The 24,175-nt window shown below is 45.0% G+C and overlaps 1 protein-coding gene across 1 annotated transcript in view; it reads left to right on the plus strand.

Annotated features, from left to right (window-relative positions):
• AKAP9 (A-kinase anchoring protein 9) overlaps positions 1-24,175 on the plus strand; it is a 161,431-nt gene that overhangs the window by 136,475 nt on the left and 781 nt on the right. Inside the window, exons 28-50 of the mRNA XM_075271761.1 lie at positions 1,494-1,670; positions 1,852-1,956; positions 3,476-3,628; positions 3,984-4,157; positions 5,054-9,280; positions 9,731-9,871; positions 10,556-11,077; positions 11,620-11,683; positions 13,010-13,119; positions 13,200-13,388; positions 14,426-14,614; positions 15,472-15,610; positions 15,961-16,180; positions 17,005-17,155; positions 17,770-18,429; positions 18,983-19,191; positions 21,832-21,940; positions 22,232-22,414; positions 22,503-22,691; positions 22,777-23,009; positions 23,091-23,176; positions 23,772-23,904; positions 23,998-24,119. Of these exons, the coding sequence (XP_075127862.1) occupies positions 1,494-1,670; positions 1,852-1,956; positions 3,476-3,628; positions 3,984-4,157; positions 5,054-9,280; positions 9,731-9,871; positions 10,556-11,077; positions 11,620-11,683; positions 13,010-13,119; positions 13,200-13,388; positions 14,426-14,614; positions 15,472-15,610; positions 15,961-16,180; positions 17,005-17,155; positions 17,770-18,429; positions 18,983-19,191; positions 21,832-21,940; positions 22,232-22,414; positions 22,503-22,691; positions 22,777-23,009; positions 23,091-23,176; positions 23,772-23,904; positions 23,998-24,119 (8,485 nt within the window). The remainder of the gene's footprint in view (positions 1-1,493; positions 1,671-1,851; positions 1,957-3,475; positions 3,629-3,983; positions 4,158-5,053; positions 9,281-9,730; positions 9,872-10,555; positions 11,078-11,619; positions 11,684-13,009; positions 13,120-13,199; positions 13,389-14,425; positions 14,615-15,471; positions 15,611-15,960; positions 16,181-17,004; positions 17,156-17,769; positions 18,430-18,982; positions 19,192-21,831; positions 21,941-22,231; positions 22,415-22,502; positions 22,692-22,776; positions 23,010-23,090; positions 23,177-23,771; positions 23,905-23,997; positions 24,120-24,175) is intronic.

Here is a 24,175-nt window from a genome sequence, read left to right on the forward strand (position 1 = left end):
TCTAATTATTGCTCCCACAGTTGATTTCTTCAATCCAAGCTGGTTGCCTATTGCAGATTCAGTCTTCCCAGCCTGGTGCAGGGCTACAATTTTGTTTCTGGTGTCCTTTGACAGCTCTTTGGTCTTCACCATAGTGGAGTTTGGAGTGTGACTGTTTGAGGGTGTGCACAGGTGTCTTTTTATACTGATAACAAGTTTAAACAGGTGCCATTACTACAGGTAATGAGTGGAGGAAAGAGGAGACTCTTAAAGAAGAAGTTACAGGTCTGTGAGAGCCAGAAATCTTGATTGTTTGTAGGTGACCAAATACTTATTTTCCACCATAATTTGAAAAAAAATTCTTACAAAATCAGACAATGTGATTTTCTGGATTTGTTTTCTCATTTTGTCTCTCATAGTTGAGGTCTACCTATGATGTAAATTACAGACGCCTCTCATCTTTTTAAGTGGTGGAATTTGGACTATTGGTGACTGACTAAATACTTTTTTGCCCCACTGTATCTATCTATCTATCTATCTATCTATCTATCTATCGCCTATCTATCTATTTATCTATCTATCTATCTATCTATCTATCTATCTATCTATCTATCTCCTATCTATCTATCTATCTATCTATCGCCTATCTAGCTATTTATCTATCTATCTATCTTTCTATCTATCTCCTATCTATCTATCTATCTATCTATCTATCTATCTCCTATCTATCTATCTCCTTTCTAGCTATCTGTCTATCTGTGTATCTATTTAACTCATATCTATCTGTCTACTTGTCTTTCCTTCTCTCATATATGTCTATGTGTCACTTATCTCATATCTATATGATGTAAACAGCAGAAAATAGCCCATTGACTTCAGTTGGAGAATTTAGTAAGGGCAGGTTCACCCCTGCGCCCCGATCTCCGCTTTCAGGTTTCCATCTTCTGCTGACAGGAGACAGAAACCCGGCAGACAGTGCCTGTAAGCCTTTTGTGGTCTCTGCGGCTAAACTCTTTTTTTATTAACCGGACACAAAGTCCAGCATGTCCGACTTTGTGTCTGGTTAAAAAAGAAACGCTTTCACCATGGAGACCACAAAACGCTCACGGGCGGACACTCAAATGAATGGGTTTGAAAAGTGACTGCCAGTTTCCGTCTCCTGTCCAGTTTCTCAGGCAGAAGATGGAAACCTAAAAGTGGAGGCCGGGACGCAGGTGTGAACCCGCCCAAGCATGTTTGGTGACCTGCAGAGATAACTGTGCACAAAAAGTGAGGAAGGAACTAGAGCCGAGTTGTCCTTATTACCTGTTAGGCCATTTTCTGACAGTACATCCCTTAGAATAGATTGCAGTATCGAACTACACGTGGGTTTGTATGTAGTCTGCTACCATAGAGTCACATAGGTGCAAATGAATTGTATATAGAAAGCGAGCATTGGCGCTATAAAAACTGTTTGCAGAACTGCACACGATGTTTTATTAACCAGTATTTCTCTCAATATCGCTCTGTCATAGGTGGAGAAACTAGAAAGCAACCTGAAGGAAAAGACAGACAAATGCAGTGAACTCCTGCTGTGCAAAGAACAGCTCCAGCGAGATGTGCAAGAGAGGAACGAGGAGATGGAGAAGATGGAGAGCCGGATACGGGAGCTGGAGCAGGCCCTTATTATCAGCACTGACAGCTTACACAAGGCAAGGCTATACAGTATATACTCTATATAGTGTAACCTGCTGTATCTAACATGTCCTGTCCAATACAAGACACCACTAGTGGAATAATATAGTACAGTATATGTCTACCTATCACGCTGCTTCTACTTACTGTAACCTAATGCTACCATAAGCCAAGTATAATTGTGAATTCATTTCCAAGGTGGAGGACAGAAGACCGTCCATTGTCATTGGTCTGAGGGGAGAAATGCCTCTGGAAGCCCAACTGCAGGTGGAGAGAGAAGCCATAGACAGGAAGGAGAAGGAGGTGACGTTCACTTTATATCCTGGGGATTAATACATTACATATTCACCGGGATTCAGTCCCCAGCTACAGCCACAAATGTTCCCTAATTGTTTATGGACATTCCAGTAAGGTCTCATGCACACGACCGAGCGTGCAGACCGTGTGGGGCTGACTTTATAGCAGCATTCACTCGGATGACATCCAAGTGGCCTTCCGTCCCCCATTGATTTTAATGGGGGCACTCTGTTCCTTTGCAATGTCGCAAAGCAGGATAGGACCTGTTCTATAATCTCTGGGGCGGAACAGCAGAGTTACGTTGGCCTTTACACTCAGTCATGTGCGAGAAGCTTTAATCCAAGAGTAGCCAAAAAGGGTTTGATTAATTCGGTTCTGTCTAAGGACCTTACCCAACTTTTAGAGTCATTTGGGACACTAAACCACCCACAGGTCCTTATGGACTAGTGATATCGCCCTGTGATAAAGCCATCGCTGCCTGCAATAAAAGTAAAAAATCTTTATACTGCCGCTGTGTACCCGCACTGGAGCAGGACTCCTCGGTTTGAGTGTGCATGTCCCGCACCTCCGGGATGTATGTCCTCGGCTTCACTGAAGAGCTACACAGACGTCGGGAGCCCCAGAGAGGAGTCCGATGAGACTTGTAAGACTCCTCTCTAGGAAAATATAAAGATTTATTTACTGTTTTAATTGCGGACACAAAACAGGACAATTTGGGACACTAAACCCCTGCTCTATAAGGACCTGTGGCTGGTTTAGTGTCCTAACTTGACCTGACAGGTTCCCTTTAAAGGTTTTTCTTTCAGGTTAGACTATAGGGTCAACTCCTATCTCTTGGTTTTGCCTGGTATTGCAGCTCATCCCCATTGCAGTGATAGTGGGGCAAAGAACCTGCCAGGTCCTGTGACTTCTGCATTTTAGTGAATATTTGCATTTCCCATTATTTAACAATGCTATTCCTCTGATATTCCTCCTGGGAGTTACTATTCACACCTCCCTTTAACTTGGAGAATGGCAGCAAATAATTTTTGGAAATATTTCCATGATCAATAACAGAATTCAAGTACCATATATACTCGAGTATAAGCCGATCCGAATATAAGTACCGTAAATACTTCTGCAGTTTGAAATGAGCAGCATCGCTATGCTCCTGCTATGAGCGTGGCCCGGCACCCGCCCCGGTGTCTGTATACCGGGTCTGTAACTATGATATTGCTGAATTACCGTAATGACCCGAGTATAAGCCGAGGCGGACTTTTTCAGCACAAAATCTGTGCTGAAAAACTCGGTTTATACTCGAGTATATACGGTAAATCTAGGTTAGTTGTTGGATGGGGAGTGCAATGTTCTGCTGAAATGGGCACATCAGGAGAACAGACGTCGTGCCATGTGACCAGAGGAGTTCCAGCAGCCGCTTAACCACCTATTTTTGGTCACAAACATTAGTCATAGGCCTGAAGATCTGTAGTCTGATCCTCAGCAATCTGGCATCATAATGTCTCATTCCTATGTTTTTGTCCCACAGATCACAAACCTGGTGGAGCAGCTGGAGCAGTTCAGGGAAGAGCTGGAAAATAAGAACGAAGAGGTTCAGCAGCTCCACATGCAACTGGAGATCCAGAGGAAGGAGTCCGACACCCGTCTGCAGGAACTGGAGCAGGAGAATAAAGTGCTGAAGGTAAGAGAGGACAGGAGGAGGTCAGGAATCCCCAAACTGTGGCCTTGTAGCTGTTGCAACACTACAACTCCCAACATGCCTCGACAGGCTGAAGTTATCAGGGCATGCATGGAGTTGTAGTTACGCAGCTGAAGGGCCACATCCTGAAATAGACTCTTCTTTATCGACCTCCACAGCCACATTCAGAAAATACTGCAAACATGATATCATTGGGTTATATGGGCCATAATAAGCAACTAAAGCTGCATTATAACCGGCCTCATGTGCTACGTTCTATAGACATTGAGCTCACACACACATCCATTTACTACTTGACATAAGTTCTCACGCTAAATATCTAAACTTCTTACCTAAGGATGAAGCTGAGAACACCCAGCACGAACATCCGGGAACCTTCTCTTCTAAGGCGCCTCATGCCAAATCTGGAAAAACTGAGGAATTGTTGTTGTTGAAAGATCAGGAAATCGACCTTCTCAATGAGCAAATAGGAAAATTACAGGCGCAACTGGAGGCTGCGATGGACAACAAGGTGATTCACGGTGCCAGTGGTTCTATCTGCCGTTCGTCTCACCAAATGTAGACTGCTTGGAAAGAATAGGGCCCATGCAATAGTCAGGAATAGGGACACGTAAGTATTGGTTTAAAGGGAACTTGTTGGGTCGATATGGGACGCTAAACCACCCATAGGTCCTTATGGACAGAGGTTTAGTGTCCTATATAGACCTGTAGCAATGTCATCCGTGCCAACATTTAAAATTCAAGCCTTTATACCTACCTAGAGACGAGTCAGATTAGTTGCATCGGACTCCTCTCTGGTGCTCCCGGCACTTGCATGTTCCTTCGGTGAAGCTGGAAATGTAAGATTCGACAAGTGTGCATTGAAGTCTAGTACAGGAGCCAAGTAGGTAAAAAAATTTTTTTAATTTTTATTGCAGGCACCGATGGCATTAAAGGAGGGTCATTTGTTGTTTAGTGTCCCAAATCACCCTGACAGGTTCCCTTTAAACATTAAAGGAGATTTGTGTCAGCTTGTCGGCTCCTCTCCCGGTTTTTCGGCTGGGCTATTTGTGGTAGACAGATTTTCTCCATAGTTGAAGAGACCTATCAATCATAGTGAACCAGATGGGGACAGCCAACCAGTGGACAATTGTCTCTGAGCAAGACACATAGCACTGACCCTCTGTAAGACAACTGGCTGCAGCAGGAGCCTCCCCCCCTTCCCCTTCCTTGCCTTAGAATATTCAGAATATTCTCCAGACTAAAACACAGTTGGGACAAAATCATCTCCTGGTTTTCTTTTCCATTCAGTTCTAGGGTTAGTGTTCCTTTAGCTATAGGTTATCTCTAAACATAGCCTATTAGACATTTTTATCTCTACAAATGAAAGTAAAATTTATTGGTATTTTATTTTTCTTAAATTAACAGGTGATTGAAGAGAAAAATGAAAAAATTAAGGAGTACAAAAGCCAGATTAAATGCTTGAAGAGCGACCAGGAACAACTGAAGAAGAACAGCGAGGAGGAGATAGAAAAGCTGAACGAAGTCATTGAAAAACTACAAGAGGAGTTGTCTCGTATAGAGGAGAAAGTTGCCATGGACTTCACCGATAAACAGCAATATGAAGACATGGCTGACCAGAGGCAAGGTTTGCAGCCATCGTTTGGTCAAGGAGATGCCCCGTTTACTGACATGAACGAAGATGATGTGGATGCAAGAGAACCGATAGTGAAACGGAAGAACTCTTATAACACTGAAAGGAGGAATGAGGTCTCCACAACGCCCTCAAAGCAACTGTCTGAGTCAGAAGACTTGCAAATTCTGCAGAATATGGAATCCAAATTGACAGAACTGCAGGTTATTGTGAAAAAGAAGGACGAGCAAATTCTACTGTTGGAAAAACAAACCCTGGTGATGAAAGACCTGGAAGAGACGGTCAAGAGACTTCAGGGTGAGCTTGAAGATAAAGATCAAAGATATACAGAATTGGAACGTTCTAGACTTCAGCTCAGTTCCTTAAGTCCAGAAAAACTCGCCGATGAAACGCTCTCAGGCAAAGATGTGGTTACAACCAAGACTGAAAAGCAAGAAATGGAAGAAGAACTGGACAAAAGTAAGGAGCCTTCAAAGAAGGTTGTGAAGATTGCTGGAGATGACTCAGTCAGGATTGAGAAGTTGACTGAAGAATTACGAGAGAAAACCGCTCAGTACTTGGCCGTTGAAGCCTTGCTTGTGTCTGTGCAGGAGGCTTCCAAGGATGCGATCGATCGATTTGAGGTTCAGTTGCAAGATCTGCAGACAACCGTCTGTGAGAAAGACTCTCAACTTCTGCAGCTCACTGATACTTCATATGGGGAAATAGAGCAGCTAAACCATGTGGTTGGAGAATTACAGAAGAAATTGGCAGATGCAGAGAGCAAGATCAAGCAGATAGAGGAAGGTCGGAGGGAAGCTTTGATGGAAAGCACAGAAAATTCTCAGCAGAAGGTAGACCAAGATGAAGGGGAGTTGGCAAGAACGAAAGCCGAGCTCGAAACAACTAAAATGGAGATGGCCCTCTTGAAAGAAGAGATGGAAAAGCAGAGTTTGTTCCAAAAACCTATAAAGGACAATGAGGAATCTGAAAAAACTGAAACTAGAATAGAAAGTCACGGAGTGACTGATCTAGAACAAACAGAAATTCGCCAGCAGAAGGTTAACCAAGATGAAGGCGAGCTGGCTAGAATGAAAGAGGAGCTTGAGAAGACCAGAATGGAGATGTCACGATTGAAAAAACAGGTGGAAGAGCAGAAATTGTCACAAGAACCTTTAGATATAAAGAATGATAAGAAATCTGAAAGAGTCGAAGTTAGCATAGAAAAGCTTGGAGCTGCTGACCTAGAACAAGTAGAAATTCATCGGCAGAAGGTAGCCCAAGATAAAGGTGAGCTGACCCGAATGAAAGCAGAACTCGAGAAGACCAGAATGGAGATGGCCATGTTGGAAAAAGAACTAGAAAAGCACAAATTGTTGATAGGGCCTACAGACATAGAGGATGGCAAGGAATATAAAAGAGCTAAGACTATTACGGAAGATCCCACGATGGCCAATCTAGAACAGACAATAGAGCCCAAAGGAAGCTTCACAGAGGAGACCACCATTACCACCGTGAAGAATATGGAGTTACAGATTCAAGAACTTAAGAATATTATATGTCTTAAAGATACAGAACTATTGCAATATGCGAATCAGAAAGACTTGCTCAACCAGCAAACCAAAGAGGTTGAACGGCTGCAGAAGGCTCAGGAAGATTTGACAAAAGAAAAGCAAAAAATTTCTGATGTCACAACAAAGGATGGCGAAAGTCAAACAAAAGAAACCATTACAGAAAACAAAGAGGTTCAGAAAAACTCAGACGGTGCTGATACGTTACAAGAGGAACGTATAGAAGGGCCGACAGTGACTGATCTAGAACAGACGTTATCCAAAAAGCCCATAGAGCACCAGGGAGGTTCCAAGGAGGATACCACCCTCAGTACAGTGAAGAATATGGAGTTACAGATGCAAGAACTTAAGAATGTTATGCAGCTTAAAGACACTGAATTGTTGCAGTATATAAATCAGAAAGACTTGCTAGAACAGCAAACGATAGAGATCGAACGATTGAAGAAGGCTCAGGAAGATTTCACGAAAGAAAAGCAAAAAATTCATGTGGAATCAGATGTCTCAACAAAGGATGGGGGAAGTCAAACGAAGGAAACCGTGACCGTAAACAAGGAGGTCCAGAAAAACTCAGATGGTGCCGATACGTTACAAAAAGAACTTGAGGAGACAAAGATGGAAATGACTTTGTTAAAAGAGGAGTTACAAAAGATAAAAGACGGCAAAAGAAAAGATGGAGAAAGTAAAACGCATCACGAAAATGAAGGAGATCTTTGGTCCGATGAGAGTCAGGTCATGCAACTAACTGCAGAGCTTGAGAAAACTAGAATGGTGGTGGTCTTGTTGGAAGAGGAACTGGCAAATCTAAAGTTGGGTCAAAATTCTGGCGGCCCAATGGAAGGGGACGAGTCTAAAAATTCTGAAGGACACCACGTGGCAAGTCTACAACCAACATCAAACGAAAAAGCAGCACAAAGCCCAGGCAGTCAGGTTGAGTTAGACTCCATGGAGGAGGCCACCTTGACTACCTCAAAGGATATGGAGCTACATATACAACACCTTCAAAACATCATAAATCTCAAGGATGCCGAATTGGTACAATATAAGAATCAGAAAGACCTGATCAACCAGCAAGCGCAAGAGATCCAACAGCTGAAGGAGGTGATCAGGGATTTCTCGACAGAAGAGGTGAAGGTCCCAATGGATTCTGGTGCCACGACAAAGGATGGAGAAAGTCAGACAAGCCATAAACCAACTCTTACAGAGAACAGAGAAGTACAGAAAGACTTTGATGGTGATAATGTCTTACAAACAGAGCTTGACGAGACAAGAGTAGAAATGGTTGAGTTAAAGGAAGAGCTCGAAAAGCTAAAAGAGTATCAAAAACATACAGATGTGAAGGTAGAAGATGCCTCCAAGCAGAACCTTAATGGGAGGGGTAAAGAGCGAACACAGACGGGAAAACAAGCAGAATCTTTGGCCAGCCACGAAGTGTTGACATCAACGGACGAGACCACCCAAAATACTATCTACAACATGGAGTCACAGTTACAAGAACTTCAAAAAGTTATACAGAAGAAGGATTTGGAATTGCAACAGTATCTAAACCAAGAAAACCTAGTAAGCCAACAAACACTGGAGATCGAACGGCTACTCAACGTCATTGACGCACTCAACCAAAAATTGGGAGAAGCTGAGCTGAAGATGTCTATAGCCAATATGGAAAGCCGTATAGAGCAAGTTAAAGATGAGGAGAAGGAATCGAGACGGCTAATGAATGGCGAGACCACTGTCTCCGAATCACCAGGCACAAAGCAAGACTCAAGACAGTTGCCAAGGGCTGAAGACAACGTAGACAGCCAAGATTCTGGTGGAGATGAAACTCTGAGAGATAAGACAGCACAGCATTTGACAAAGGAAGTTTTGCTCGCCTCTGTAGAAGAGACCATGCAGAACACGATAGACATCATGGAGAACCAGTTGCAGGAAATGGAAAAAGTCATTAAAGAAAAAGACTTGGAAATTTTGCTGTATCTAGAAGAGATCGAAACCTTGAAAGAGCAAGTGAAAGCCGAAATCGATCAACACGGCCAAGTACTGCTGGCCATGGAGGACAGTCTCAGGGAAAAGGTGGCTGCAGCTCTTGTGAGTGACGCCCAGCTGAAAGCCATCCAAGTGCACACAAAAGCGTTGCACGAGGATGATGGGTCTGGCATGGTGGAGGAAGACTCTTCAAGATTGCAGGCTCTTCTTGATAAATCTTCCATGGAGGAGCAAGCAGAGTCAAAGTTGTCCGCGCTCTCTCTGAGACTGTTAGAGTTGGAGAAGCAGTTGTCCGACCTCCACGAGCAGCTGCAGTTGGAGCGGGAACAGGTTAATATCGCAAATCACCAAGTGGCCCTGAAGGAAATACAACTCCATGAACTGCAGCGAGTCTTGGAAAGCAGTGGTGGAAATGTGGACGTAAAACGGGCAAAGGGTGAACCAAAGACCATGGACTCCACACTGTCCCAGGTAAATGATCGCCTATTCTGGTTATCCAAGCCTGGATATCGATGACCTATCCTTAGTATGGATCATGAATATTGGACCCGTGGGTGTACGATGCCCAAAACTCCACCACCCCACCATCAGATGTCCTCAGCACCGTGTATTGAGGTAGAATCAGATGACTCTGTACACTGTGTAGTAGCCAGGCTGCATTATGGCAGCTCAACTCCCATTGGCTTCTGAGAGCAGTGATGGTTCCAGATGACCTATGGAAGGAATGGTCATCATTATCCAGGCTTAGACAATCCCTTTAACAGAAGGAAAGAGACAAAAACAAGGGAAAAAACCACCTGACTGCAGAATTTGTAGTCTGTTGCCACAGAGACACATTCAAAAAAGTTACAAAGTACATTACAAGTCTGTTACATTTTTACATGTTTTTTGTGACGTTCTCATGTCTCTTTGTATCCGTAGGGGATTGTTACACAGTCTGAGGGCAACACTGTGACCGATCTGGAAAATATGCTGCAAAGTATTAAAGCAGAAGCGACCGCTACCAAAGAAGAGCTATGCCATTACCGAGAGATGGCCGAAAAACTGAGGGAGGAGCTAATGGTGCGCAAATGTGGCTTTACCTGATGTTCAATATGGCTGATGACGTGTATATAAATGGGAAGAGGGGATCTAGGAAGTCTACAGGACCACTGACTCATTAGATCTCTGCACCTCTGTAGCTTCAGCCTTGCTTGTCTTGTTGCACGGGTTGTATTTATTGCTGCACTGCACGTGTCTACCAGTAGAAGGCGTATTTAAGTAGAGTACTATGAATTGGGAGCCATTTATTAAAGGGGTTTTTTGGGGACTTATTGATTGATGACCCGAGCCCATGGCCAAACGCTTCTTCCTCTTTGGTGCTAACCAAGCACAGCACCGTACACTGTTTAGTGGCTGTGTTTGGTATTGCAGCTCAGTCCATTCACTTGAATAGGACTGAGCTGTGATGAGGCAACATGACATGCGAAAAAGAAGCAGCGCCCGTGTATAGTGATTCAGATAGCTGATCTATGGGGTCCTGGGTGTCAGACCCACACTGATCTTCAATTGATGACCCAATAAGTCCCAGGAAACCCCTTTAATACAATTATACCGCCACTTGGTCCATATTTTGGTTTCAATATGGTCAGTACTTGGTCGTAACATCACTCACCCACTCTGCGAGGTCATCCTACAACATGGCCGCCTCCCCGTTCTGTAGATGTTCAACTCCCTTCAAATGTAATCCTTGTATCCCTACTACAGGTTAAAGAGTCCAACTTGGCACATCTGGAAGAAGACCTCCAAGGAGTAAAGAAATGTCTTGCTAATGCCGAGGAGAAGTTGGCGTTTTACATGAAGAAAGAGCTTCAAGAAGAGGAGCAACAAACCATGTCAGGGGTCGATTTTACAGAGGGTGTAAGAAGCCCAGACTGGGCCACCAAGGACAAGTCGTCATCATCATCATCATCATCACAGACCGACAAAGTCACAAGTGTTAATAACAGTAACCAGACGTCCCGGGTCCTCCACAAACACATAGGAGTCCAGAAGGAGCAGGAGTCCTCCCGCCTGAGCAGCACCTCCGAGGAAGTGGCCGAATTAATTGAGCGCTACACAGATAAGATCACCCAGATGCAAGAGCTGCACGCGGCCGAGATCCTGGACATGGAGGCCAGGCACATCAGTGAGGCCGACACTCTGCGCAGGGAGCAGTACGCCGTCGTGCAGGCTCTGACCAATGAATGTGAAGCTCTTAAAGCGGTTATCGGGGCCTTGAAATCCTCAGTAAGTGTAAGCTCACCCAGGACCGGAATATTGAGCTCCAGCTCCTCTTCTCTGGCCAGTATAGTCCCATGGCCATGCTGCAGCCCAGTCCCATTCAAGTGTACGGGGAAAGGAAACTGAATTAGGAGATTACTTGAAGATTATATTTTTGTCCTGATAGTTTGTTTCAGTGTAACAGCGCAGTTAGAGTGTCCGGGCGGTATCAGAGGACTTCTAAGACTGGGTGTTAATGGAGCAAAACTTCAATTTTGAGAAGTATTGCATATATGTGGCCTGGGCAGAGGGAGCCATGATGAAGTTGTAAGCAGAACTATATACTGTTACATGCCATACATTTTAGCTGTAACTACACATAGAAATAAATGAATGGAAATAAGCAAATTGTTCCTTTAATGTGCTGACCTATTGGCTCCTTCAGAGCAGCGCTCCTTGTAGCTAATCTCCTTCAGCAGATGAGGGTATCGGCAGTATAGTCTCTCTTTTTTGCTTCTTTCTTGCTAGTATTGTTCATTAATATAATGTAATGTTCTGTGTTCCTCCAGGGTGGAGTTGTGCCTGACACTGCTCTGTCTACATCCTATCACCTGACAGACGCTGCCTCTAGTGGTGAGATTGGTATCTTTTATTCATTTGAGGTCCAGATATATGCAGTTCTATTTGGAATTAGATTACTTGCATGGCAATCAATAGTTGTATACTGTATTTAGATTTTTATATATATATATATATATATATATATATATATATATATATATATATATATATATATATATATATTATTTTTATTTATTTTTTTATTATTTTTTTTTATTTAATGTAATTTTTTTTTTTTTTTTTTACACACACACACCTAGGTAATGTATAGAGGTAATAGAACTGCGTCATTTGGCACATTTCATTATATCAGAATGCATTCCGAGTCTCTTTACATTTACAACACCTGCTATATATTTTGCATTATCTTACACACGACTAAAAAAATTCACACCCCTCTATTAATGAAGACCCTATACCAGAAAGACTCCTAAATTAATTCAAATAAACCTCAAATTTTACCCAGGCCCCAGACAGTCCTCTAATTTAATTCTGACCCCAGACCAAATCTTAAATGAACTCAGTCCCCTCCCCCCACCCACCAACAGATTCGTAAATTAATTCACAACCTATATTATGGCCCAAATTTAATACAGGACTCAGACCACTCCCCTAAATTAATTCTGACCCTAGTCCAGGCCCTAATAAATTCCTCCTAAATTAATTCAGACACCTAATAAAATTCAGAGCCCACATCAGATCCCTAAGCTAAAGCAATCCCCAGACTATTCGTCTCCAGACACCAGGCCCCAAAATATATTCAGACCCTAGACCAAAACTTAGATAAAGCCCTAAATAATATTGAGCAGATTTTTAAATAAAGTCAGATCCCAGACCAGACCCTGTAAATGGCAACCCCATACAAGAGGTCTGAATTAAATCAAACCCCAGACCAGACTCCTATATTAATGGAGACATCGTACAAGAGGTCTAAATTAAATCAAACCCCCAGACCCATAACAACATGCAGACCTCAAGACCAGGGCCCTAAATTACCAGAACCCGTAGCTAATGCGGACAACAGGCAAAAAACCTATTCCCCCGTGACCACTCTTGCCTACTTACCCTCCAGGCCCCTCCTCAGGTCCAGGCCCCCTGATACCACATGGCACAGGAGCCGGTGTGGACAAGTCCTGAGGAGGGTAGCCATTACCGGCCATTATCTAGTGGATTAATCCAGGAACTGATGGGCATTTGGGCCGTGGGCCTCAGGCACCCCCACTACTTTACTCTACCACTGACTAGGAGATTTGAGGTAATGCATTAACATTGCAGTCCCATGTAAAAGGTAACATTCCTCACAGATTTTTTTTTTTCTTTTTGGGTCCATGGAAGCAGAATGTGATTGGAGCCAAGGAACCTACGACGCTCAGAGTCTCGACCAACTCCCTGAAGGTCTAAGAGTGGAAGACGATGTCCCAGAACAGTTCATTACTACCAAGATCAAGGTACAAGCAGCCATGATGGCAATCCCCTTACCCCACCCCGATACTTATCCCCATACTTATTAGCAGTGTCCTTTCTGTAGGACTTGTTACGAGCCGTCCATCAGGAGGGGATGCAGGTCTTGTCACTGACCGAAGCCACCAGCCCCGAGAAGGACAAAACTTTCACGATCAACACACAGTCCTGGCGTGAGGAAAGAAAGACCTTAATAGACACCATCGCCTCCTTGAAAGACTTGATCGCAAAAATGCAGATTTACAAGGAGCCTGAGGTGAGTAGCAATGATTCACACGGGAACAGCCCGCGCTATACTGAGAGAAGCTGCAGACTTCAGATATTTCTTATCATCCCAGACATGACAGGTCCTGTAATAATGGAAAAGATATCTCGGTTGTATAGAACACCGTCGGCCTCTCCACTGGCCATTTTTGAACCTTCGTTCTAGTAATTTCAGTCAAAATAATGCTGCCATCTTGTGTCAAGATAATACTGCTGGAAACATCCCACCAAATACCAGAAATTCATTTTTTCAGATTTAAAGGGATCCTATCATTGGATACCCTTTTTTTCTCCCTAACACGTAGGAAGGCTATTAAAAGAGCTTAAGAAAGGCTATTCTTCTCCTATCTTAGATGTCTTCTCCGTGCTGCCGTTTGGTAGAAATCCGTGTGTTCTTCGGTATGCAAATGAGTTCTCTCGCAGCACTGGGGGCGGTCCCTGGCACTCAAACAGCACTGGGGGTGATCCCAATGCTGCGATAGAAATCTCCAGCGCCGCCTCCATCTTCTTCTGGAACACCCTCTCCTTGTGTTTTCTTCAGTCTTCAATCTTCTAGGCCTTGGGTAGAGCCGACTGTGCATGCTCGGGCCACAAAAAAATGGCCGCTTAAAACAGCTTACTGTGTAACCGGCCACAAGAAAATGGGTGCTTACACCAGCTTACTGTGTAAGCGGTCATTTTCTTGTGGCCCGGGCATGCGCAGTTGGCCTAGAAGATTGAAACCCGGGACAGAAAAAGACACAGGGAGAAGGCATTCCAGAAAAAGATGGAGGCGACACTGGAGAGTTCTCTCGCATCATTGGGGACGCCCCCAGTGCTGTTTGAGCGCTGGGGCCCGCCCCCAGTGCTGTGAGATAACTCATTTGCATACTGAAGAAAACCCAGATTTATACCGAACGAAAACCTGGCAAAAATATCCATTCCCAGAATCCAAACGATAAGTTATTTCCGATTTCAGCTGTGAAGCCTGCAGAATTATAAATGCATGTGTCTGAAAGTGTTTATCATTGGGTTTCCTCTTTGCTTTAGGTTCATACCCGGTCAGATTTTCATGACCAGAGCCCAGACTGGAGGGGAGAGCTGCTGCGAGCGATACAGGAGGTTTTCTGTAGGGAGCAGGACGCTCTTCTGTCGGCTTTCCATACTCAGTTGTCTTCTCTGGATAATTGTGATGCGACGGCCCTCGTGAATCAGATGCAGCACCGACTACAGGAACAGGTAGGGGATTAGCCCTGCACAGGGGGTGCACGTCCGCCTGCTGCTACCAGATGTCAGCTCTGCAGTATATTTAAAGTGGGTTTCCAGATCTAAGTAAATGTTAAAGGAGTTTTCCAGTCCCAAATGGATTTTTCATACTGATGAGACATGAGGTCATCAGTATAGTCTGTAGGGGTCCAACACCCCGACCCTACACAGATCAGCTTGCGCTTGAAGCTACTAGTGGACAGGGAGCGCATGCGCATCCTGTTTATAGGTCATCAGTGTGAAAAATCCCTTAGGAACTAGGAAACCCCTATACTTTTACTTACTCCAAATTCTGTGCTAAATCTGCCTTGGGAGATACAACAGACCGCTCATAGAAATTTTTGGAGGCGGAGCGGAGTGAGAGAGAAGCAGACGCCTATACAGATATGTCGCTGCAGCTAATAGTAAGTTTCTCTCTCACCCCAGAGCTCTATCCACATCAATACTGGTCAGAACGCCACTGTAATATCCTACATGTTGCTGCTTCTGAGGGAGTGTGAGAGTGTTAGAAAGCAGGATCATCTGTTTTCTCCATGCGCTGTTTATGGAAGACATCATGACTAGAGATGAGCGAACACTGTTCGGATCAGCCGTTCCGAACAGCACGCTCCCATAGAAATGAATGGAAGTAGCCAGCACGCGGGGGGTTAAGCGACCGGCCACCGGCAAAGCGTACGCGCCAGCTGCTTCCATTCATTTCTATGGGAGCGTGCTGTTTGGAACGGCTGATCCGAACAGTGTTCGCTCATCTCTAATCATGACTGCAAATCTCCTTATAAAATTAACTCATTGTGTACTGATTTATATTATGATATAACTTTCTCTTTCAGGGTATGGAGCAGATTAACGCCATGGACTGTATACAGAATGCGGAGCGGCGCAGCTTGTTACTGGAGATTCAGGATCTGCGGGCCCAACTGACCAGTCTGCGTATTGATCCTAATATTAAGACAATACATCACTCTGAAGGTAATATTGCATTTCTTAAGGGGTTAATCCTATCATGAAGATATGACATCACTTTATGTTCGATGGGTCCAACCTATGGGACCGCCTGAGAATAAAGGGGCCACAGCGCAGGTTCAGTGGGGACGTCATTTTGACAGGACCGCTGCAGACAACGGTGCAGGACTGCAGCTGCCTCATCGAAGTGATGTCACTGCTGCAGCCGCTCTGTATACAATCTGAGCAGTGCAGGTGACAGGCGGCCCTGTGCAGGAACAAGGAGAATGCATGTATGAATATGTTTTTTTCTCATGGTTGCATTCACATTCCTGATCTGGAACAATCCCTTTAATTTCTGCTCTTCTTTTGGACAGGGGCTGCTCTCTATGTACCGCAAGATCCGTCCTCCCTTCCACAAGAAATGCACCTGCAGCTCAACAACATGAAAGCCAGCGCCAGCGAACTGCAGGAACAGCTGGGCTCTGAGAGGCTCCTGTCAGCAGAAATCAAGAATGAACTTGCACTAACCAAGATGGAACTTGAATCTACACTCAAGCTGCAGCACAAGCACTTTAAAGAACTGGAATCTCTCAGGTGATCTGTTCATATCAGTCATTACAGGGGTGCCCCCCCCCCCCCCCCATTACAGGAGATCGGCTGGTGTAGGGAGTCTTACTGGGAGTGCGGCTAAGGGAAAAAGTTTATGTCTATTAGCTCTCCTCCGAAAGGAAGAAAACTGCCCTACAAGTGTAGATGGCACTAGAGAGACCGTTTTCTTTCCTCTGTAGGAGAGCTTATTGCCATAGTACAGTAGTAGTGCGGTATATGTGGCTGTCAGCTGTCCATAACCACCAGTACGTGCTCAAAGCTTATTACAGATAATACACACAGTGTAGCCGTGTACCACCAGGATTCGGTAGGTGATATCGTTACTGATTTGCACTTGGGCCTAAAGTTCTGTCTCAGTCCAGTTGTTACAGTAGTCAGAGTAATCCATATTACGCTAGGTTCACACTAGTGTTCATGTCTCCGTTATCAGGTTTCCATCTTCTGCATGCAGAAGACGGAAACCTGTCAGATCGGTCAGGCCGTGAACGGCGGTGAGCGTTTTATGCTCTCCGCCGCAAAACCGTTTTTTTTTTTTAAATCGGAGTACTGCATGTCCGATTCTGTGTCCGATTTTTTTAAAAAAAAAAACGGTTTCGCGGCAGAGAGCATAAAACGCTCACTGGCACTGACGGCTGGACATCTTTCAAACCCATTCAAATGATTGGGTTTGAAAGAGTCCTGCAGGTTTCTGTCTCCTGCCTCTGTTTTTTGGAGGAAACGGAAACCTGCAGAACGGAGACCGGGCGCGGATGTGAACGAGCCCTTACAAGAAAGGTGACGTCTTATACTATATAATAAATGTTCTGCAGGATGGAGCTGAAGAAGAGGAGAGACGAGCTGGACAGCGCCAATGATGCCTTGGCCAACGAACAAAAGAAGTGCAGGGAGCTCCAGTGGGCTCTGGAGAAAGAGAAGACGAAGGCAGAGCGCGGCGGACAGCGGGAGAAGGAGGAGCTGGAGGTGAGACGTGACATCAAGAGCCTGGGGATGTGTGCTCCTTGTAGACATCTGTATTCCAAGGCTTTATAATGGATGGACTTACATTGACTTACAAGTTCGTTACCTATGGGGGTCAGTAGAGACTCCCATAGCCCTATATTATGTTATATTTTATATTAATTTTCTTATACAGTTTAGTAACTTTGTATAGACATTCTAATACTGATCCTGAGTCCTAAACTGTATCCAGAGCTGCATTCATAATTCTGCTAGCTGATATTTCCCAGAACTCCTTGCTGGCTCTCTGTATCTGCTACATTCTGGGAAATGTATTGTTCATACCAGTCATGCAGCAAAAAGTCGTAATATAATGTTAGGAGCGTATCTGACAACAAGTATTGCTAACTGTTTCCAGCAACCTGCAGAAAATATATGCAGCTCTGTATTATAACACAAGCTTAAACTCTGTGCCAGTGAGAAGTTGGGGCATCCAATATCCTCTCCTTGGCCAACACCATAGCTTAAAATGCATGTGGGTTGGCAAGTGGCAGACTCTAGTGGGTGGATCAACCAAAATGAAGTTTTTATTTATTTTTAATAAAATAAAAAAATATTATTTTAATTTATTTTTCCAGGATCTCCAGATTCTTTTAGAACAGCAGAAAACCAAGACTGTCGAGATCAGCAAACATTTGGAGGAGGAGAAGCAGCTTGTGAAGAGTCTTCAGGAACAGATGGCCTCCATGGAACGTCTACACGACGCCGCACTATCCCAAGAGAGGAGCAAAGTATCCGAGCTCCAGGCTTACCTGGACACTGAACGGACTCGTTCCGGCGAGCTGGCCAGTGCTCTTGAATGTAGACAAGGCCTAGAAGCTCGTGTGCGGGACGCTGAAGGAGCGGGACAGTCCGAGGCCCACAACCCAACAGAGGAGCTACTGAGAGACCTCCAGGCTCAGCTAGACAGCAAACATAACCGTATCGTAGAGCTGGTGACGGAGACTGAGGGTTACAAGCTGGAATGTGTCCAACTCAGGCAGAATCAGGAGGAGGAGCGGCAAAGGCTCCAGAAAGATCTAGAAGCGGAGAAAGAAGCTGCAAAACTGGAAAAGAAACAGGCTGAGGAGCTGAGGGCCGCAGTGGAGGAGCTGCAGCAGCAGATACAGGACAGAGTGGTGGAGATCAGGAGGCTCCAGACAGAGGAGAAACACTTGAAAGAGACCATTCAGAGTCTCCAGAAGAGGGAAAGATCCAAAGAAGGTGGCTTAGAGAGGGCCGAACTCCCTGAAAGCTCTGTGAGTATTCTTATAGTCTGGGTTCAGCCAAACCCCAAGAAATCACTATTATATTATTCTGGGGTGTAGAGTATAAGCAGCAGGGGGGCCCAGGAGAGGTGATACTCACCTTCCATCATCTTATTAGGGCTCCCTCATAGGTGACGTCATGGGCCACAGGAGACCACTCAGACCTGTGATTTGGTCCCAGCAGTCACATAGGGTGCACCATGATGTTGATGCTTTCCATGTAACCACTGACGCCCAGTCATAGGCTTCAATAGCCCCCTTAGACCTCTGATATCACCCATGAGACCTGAAGGGGACCAGAGAGTATAATCTTAGCACTGGCCGACGAACCAAAAAACAAATCTCTCAAGAATTGCTCATCTTTACTCATAAACTATCTCCATATCCTTATGGGGGAATCGGAGATCCATTTTGATAAAATTGTGGCTGCTTTGGTCACCACTAGGGGGAGTGCTCCGAGTACAGAGTTATACCGAAGACACATAGAAGAGTCTATGACGCTTGTAACAAGTGACCAATCATCTATTACTTTTTTTTTTTCCAGACCGCCAGTAAAACGTCCGCTGACCCAGTAAGAAGTGAACTCCTCCAGGCAACAGGAAGCGCGCCTAATCTTCTGTGCCCCGATCCTCTCAGCACCATGAATGGGGACCCCAGTGCAGAGGAGGCGACATTCAGTATAGACTCCATCAGACGGAGGCTCCAACAGGTCACCAATAAACTGAGACAGCTGGCGGCCAAAGCCACCCGAAGGTGAGATGGTATTGTAGGTATGATAGACGTCCATGGGGATAGGAGGTGGGAGAAAGAAGACCCACCCTTAAAGCGAGATCGATAATGTGAGTCGTGACTTAGGTCAGTCTTCTGAATGGCTGATGACGCCGTATGTGGCAAACTATTATCCAGACTCCTGGCGGATACTTTCCATCATTTCCACAACCAGTTAAATTTCTTACTGCAGGTACCTTGTAGGGACGGCCATAAACATCCTGGGACGTCTTGTCGTCCTCTTGACCAGTGTCCATCATCTTCACTCCTATATAAGGAAATGATCTTTGCACATATTGCATATTTACATAGTCTTGTTCTGATATTAATCACTTCTGATTGTCATTCATGACACCATAGCACCTTATGTAACATCCATAATAATAGTTGACTTTAGGCCATCACTTAAAGACCGGCAGGTTTCTTACACCGCTGTCCCCAGCTAAGCAGCTATATGAGGAGACTGCAGCATTCACATCAGTGCTGCGGCCTCCTCAGTACTTACCAAGCACAGCGCCATCATCATATAGTGGCTGTGCTGGGTATGGCAGCTCAGCCTATTCACTGCAATCAGTACATGAGACCAATGAACATGATATCATATGACCTGCGAAGCAGAAACGGTGATAAGGGAGTTGCTTCAAACAGCGGATCTGCTGGGACCCTGAAAGATCGTCATTTCATTGATGATCTGTCCTAGGGATAGGTCAAAGAAAATCCCCTTTAAGAGCATCCGTAGACTGTTACGGTAAATTCTTGCATGCTCCATAATATCGCCATTCTTTTCTAATATTTTCTTATAACTCTACATTGTTCCTCTGTTATCCCTCCTAGAAATTTGAGTAAATTGACAGTTGAGTGTTACTAATCAAGGGGGTGTCGCTACACAATGTGAAACTGTCCAATCATTGGTGACAGTGTCCAATTGTAGGAGAACACCCCTTTGACAATGGTAATGGCAGTCTCCACTTCTTAACCCCTTCCCGACATCCGACTTAGTAGCACAGCAGACGTCGGGTGTTTAACTATGGCAGCCACCCAGGAGTCAGGCGGCCGCCATAGCTGCCGAGTGCCTACTCTTTTACACAGTAGAGACCCAGCGCTAATTTTCCTGGCGGCACATGGCACCGCCATTTTGCCGGTGGCATGACAGCCGGAAGCCTTGTAAAGGCTCCCGGCCGGTCTGCAGTGATTTTCTTTTGCAGGCTGCTCTGTGCAGCCTGCAAAAGAAATGATGATTCTTTGTAATGTATTGCAATGTATTAGCATTGTAATGCATTACATTAGTGATCAGACCCCTGGGGTTCAAGACCCCTAGGGGGTCTAATAAATGCAAAAAAAAAAGTAAAAAAGTATATATATATATATATATATATATATATATATATATATATATATATATATATATATATATATATATAAAAAATTAAGTATTAAAAATTCAAATCACCCCCCTTTCCCTAGAACAGAAATAAAAGTAGTTAAATACTGTGAAACACATACATATTAGGTATCCCTGTGTCCGAAATCGCCCGCTCTACAAATCTATAAAAATACTTTTCCTGTACGGTAAATGGTGTAGCGGGAAAAATAGTCAAAAGTGCAAAAACACCGTTTTTTCACTTTTCCCTCTGATAAAAATTTAAAATAAAAAATGATCAAAACAATAACGATTCCCCAAAATGGTATGACTAAAAAGTGCACCCAGCCCCGCAAAAGAAGACGCCCTATGCATCCCCGTACACGGACGTATAAAAAAGTTACGGCTGTCGGAATATGGCGACTTTTAGAAAAAAAAAATTGCCACAATTTAGCATTTTTAAGGGGTTAAAATTTAAATAAAACCATATAAATTTGGTATCCCTGGAACCGTACCGAAACACAGAATACAGGTGACATGTCATTTTGGCTGCGCAGTGAACGCCGTAAAACCAAAGCCCCTAAGAAAGTCGCAGAAATGCATTTTTTCTTCAAATCCACCCCCCCATTCTGAATTTTTTTTCTGCTTCCCACCACATTGTACAGAATAATTAACGGCGGCATCATGAAGAAAAACTTGTCCCGCAAAGATTAAGACCTCATATGGCTCTGGGAGCGGAGAAATAAAAAAGCTATGGGGTTTGGAAGGAGGGGAGTCAAAAATGAAAAAAGAAAATCAAAAAATACCATCGGTGGGAAGGGGGTTAATTTATTCATGATTTTCCAAGAGGGATAACAGAGGAATCGCACAATGCAGTACTATGTATAAAAGATGCTTTTTTATGGGGAATACAAGTATTTACTAATACAGGAGAGGTGAGGGGCCCCCTTTAAACCGTGGAATATGAGTTTCTGGGCCTGAAGAAGAAGATGACCGCCGCTCATACTTCATCTTACAGATACATCAGGCCATGACTTGAGCCATCTGTATTATTGAGGATGACGAGACGGGAGCGTTTCTGGGTGTAAGTTGTATGTAGTAGGTCCTCAGACGACCGGCCTCTCATTAGCTGCACATTGCTGTCCTCCACCGTATTAATTCTATGACATCATTAGGATCATGTGACCGTCCTGCAGCGTTAACTAAACCCCACGGCTCTCACTGCTACGTCATGGTTGTTACATCTCTGCCTTCTTCCGTTACAGGGTGATGTTTGACTCAGCGGACGATAATGACTTCACTTGGTCACAGAACGCCATTCAAGAGGTCATGTCACAGCTGGAGCAGGTGTCCATGTTGTCACTCCAGGGACAGGTGAGATGATAGAAACCGGCTCTGCATGCACTGACCTGGTGAGCCTGTGCTGGGCAGCCAATCAGAGGAGGCAGAGTGGCCGGGGGAGGAGGGAGATCTGAAGCATGAACCAATGGCAAGGCTGGAGGCGTGTCTTAGACTACCCTAGACTCCCTGAAGTCACAGATGCAGCTCTGCCCCATTGGAGCTGAGTGAGAAAGCCCCCAGACCTGAGATTTAAATCAAAAAAAGTCCTTACTCCATATGGCGATATTTCTCTACAACATTTGTGCTGGTTTCTTCTCTTTCCAGAATTTAGTATTACCACCGGGCATCTCAGCGAACACTCTGACAGAGAAGCTACTGACGCAGAACGCAGAGCTGACCGGATACGTGAGCAGGTTAACCAACGAGAAGAACGATCTGCAGAACGCCCTACTGCGGCTGGAGGGCGAGATCTCCCATTACAGGGCGAGAGAAGGCTCCGGAGACCATGTAGGTGCCAGGGAATGGGGTGCAAGCGAGAAGCAGAAGCAGAATACAGGCTGACAAATAAAAGGCCAAATCTTTTCCTCCCCTGCAGCCCTCCTGGGATCACTCCATGAGCGTCGATTCATTGACAGAAGAACGAGAGGCTTGGAACCAAGAGAAACTGAACCTGCACAAGGCGCTGAAGCAGATGGAGGCCGAACTTTCCAAGGCGAAGGCCGAGCTGAGAAGTGAATCCATTCAGAGGGACCTGGGGCGGGACACGGACAATGCTGCTCTGAAGGTAGGACAGGGCAATGGTGGGGGAAGGTTTGTGGTACGAATGAATGGGATGGAATATGGAGATGACTCTGAGCTTCACCTTGCAGAGAGTGTATGGAAAGTACCTGCGGTCTGAGAGCTTCAGGAAAGCTTTGGTGTACCAGAAGAAATACCTCCTGCTGTTACTGGGGGGCTTCCAGGAGTGCGAGGAGGCCACACTAGCCCTTATAGCCAGGATGGGTGGCCAGCCGTCCTACACAGATCTGGAAGTCATTACTAAGCACTCGCAGGCCTTTACTCGCTTCCGCTCCGCTGCTCGTGTGGTAATAGCCATATCCAGGTAATGTGGGTACAGTGCGTAACATGGGCCAAAAACCCGGGAAATGCATTATTACATTTTCGGTTCATCTGTTCCATTCAGGATGAAGTTCCTGGTGAGGCGCTGGCAGCGAGCGATCAGTCCTAATGCAGGCGCTGCTACCCGCAATGGGTTTGGGCAGAGTATAGGTAAGACTTCGGCACCTGATCTGGTATCGTGGGGGTAGTGTCACTGCAAAACACGTCTGCTAGAGAAGCAATGGCAAATCTATCACATTTTGGGTGACACGCTGTGGCAGCCGCAGGGGCACATCTTCCATTCAGTGACCTGAGGCGACATGGCTAGGTTTTTTTGGGTTTTTTTTTACAAATTTTGACACACCAAGCTCAAAAGGTTAGCCATCACTTTGGTAGGAGTAGTAACATGGCTTATGTAGTGACCATGAGGCCTGTGGAGAAGGTGGGCAGTGCCCCTTTACCTTCCCTATGAGTGGTATAAAGGGGTCGATAGGGAGGACACCAGCGCTATAAGAGGTATAAGATGGCAAGAGACCGGCCCACATGTATTAGATTTGGTAGCAGGATTCACCTGATTTTCCCTAGAGCCTTGTCTCTATCATATATACCCACAAATAGGGTGGGGTATAATAAGAGGGTATAATAAGCGGGTATTCAGACCTATCACAGTCGTGTATTGCTCCAGGCAGCAACGTTTGGGAGCAGAATCATATCCCTTTATATCTTTATAACCTGCCACTGATACTGACAACTACATGTCGTGCAGGGAACGAGTTGAGGACGGATTCCCCGTATCATCCGGCCGGCAGTATTGACATGTACGGAGACCAGAGGCTTTTGTCGTCTCGCTCCCGATCTGGCTTTGACTCCCCTCAGTCCACTGTGAATTCCCAGCACAGGTATGGTGGTATATAAAGACTCGGGTGTAAGATGGCGGCTCTGGGGGTGCAGTTTCCTCAGTCCATGTGATATTTCTTGTGTTCTCCCCCCAGGTATGCATCTTCTGATCTCAATCCCTGCTCCCATCTCCAGAATTACGACCCTGATCGAGCACTCACAGATTATATAGCGCGGCTCGAGGCCTTACAGAAACGGTTAGGAAGTGTGCCATCAGGTAAGATAGACATAAATAATACTGACTAAGAGACACTAAAGTGGCCCCTTCTCATA

The sequence above is a fragment of the Leptodactylus fuscus genome, chromosome 4 (genome assembly GCF_031893055.1).
Source record: "Leptodactylus fuscus isolate aLepFus1 chromosome 4, aLepFus1.hap2, whole genome shotgun sequence".
Taxonomy (NCBI): Eukaryota; Metazoa; Chordata; class Amphibia; order Anura; family Leptodactylidae; genus Leptodactylus; species Leptodactylus fuscus.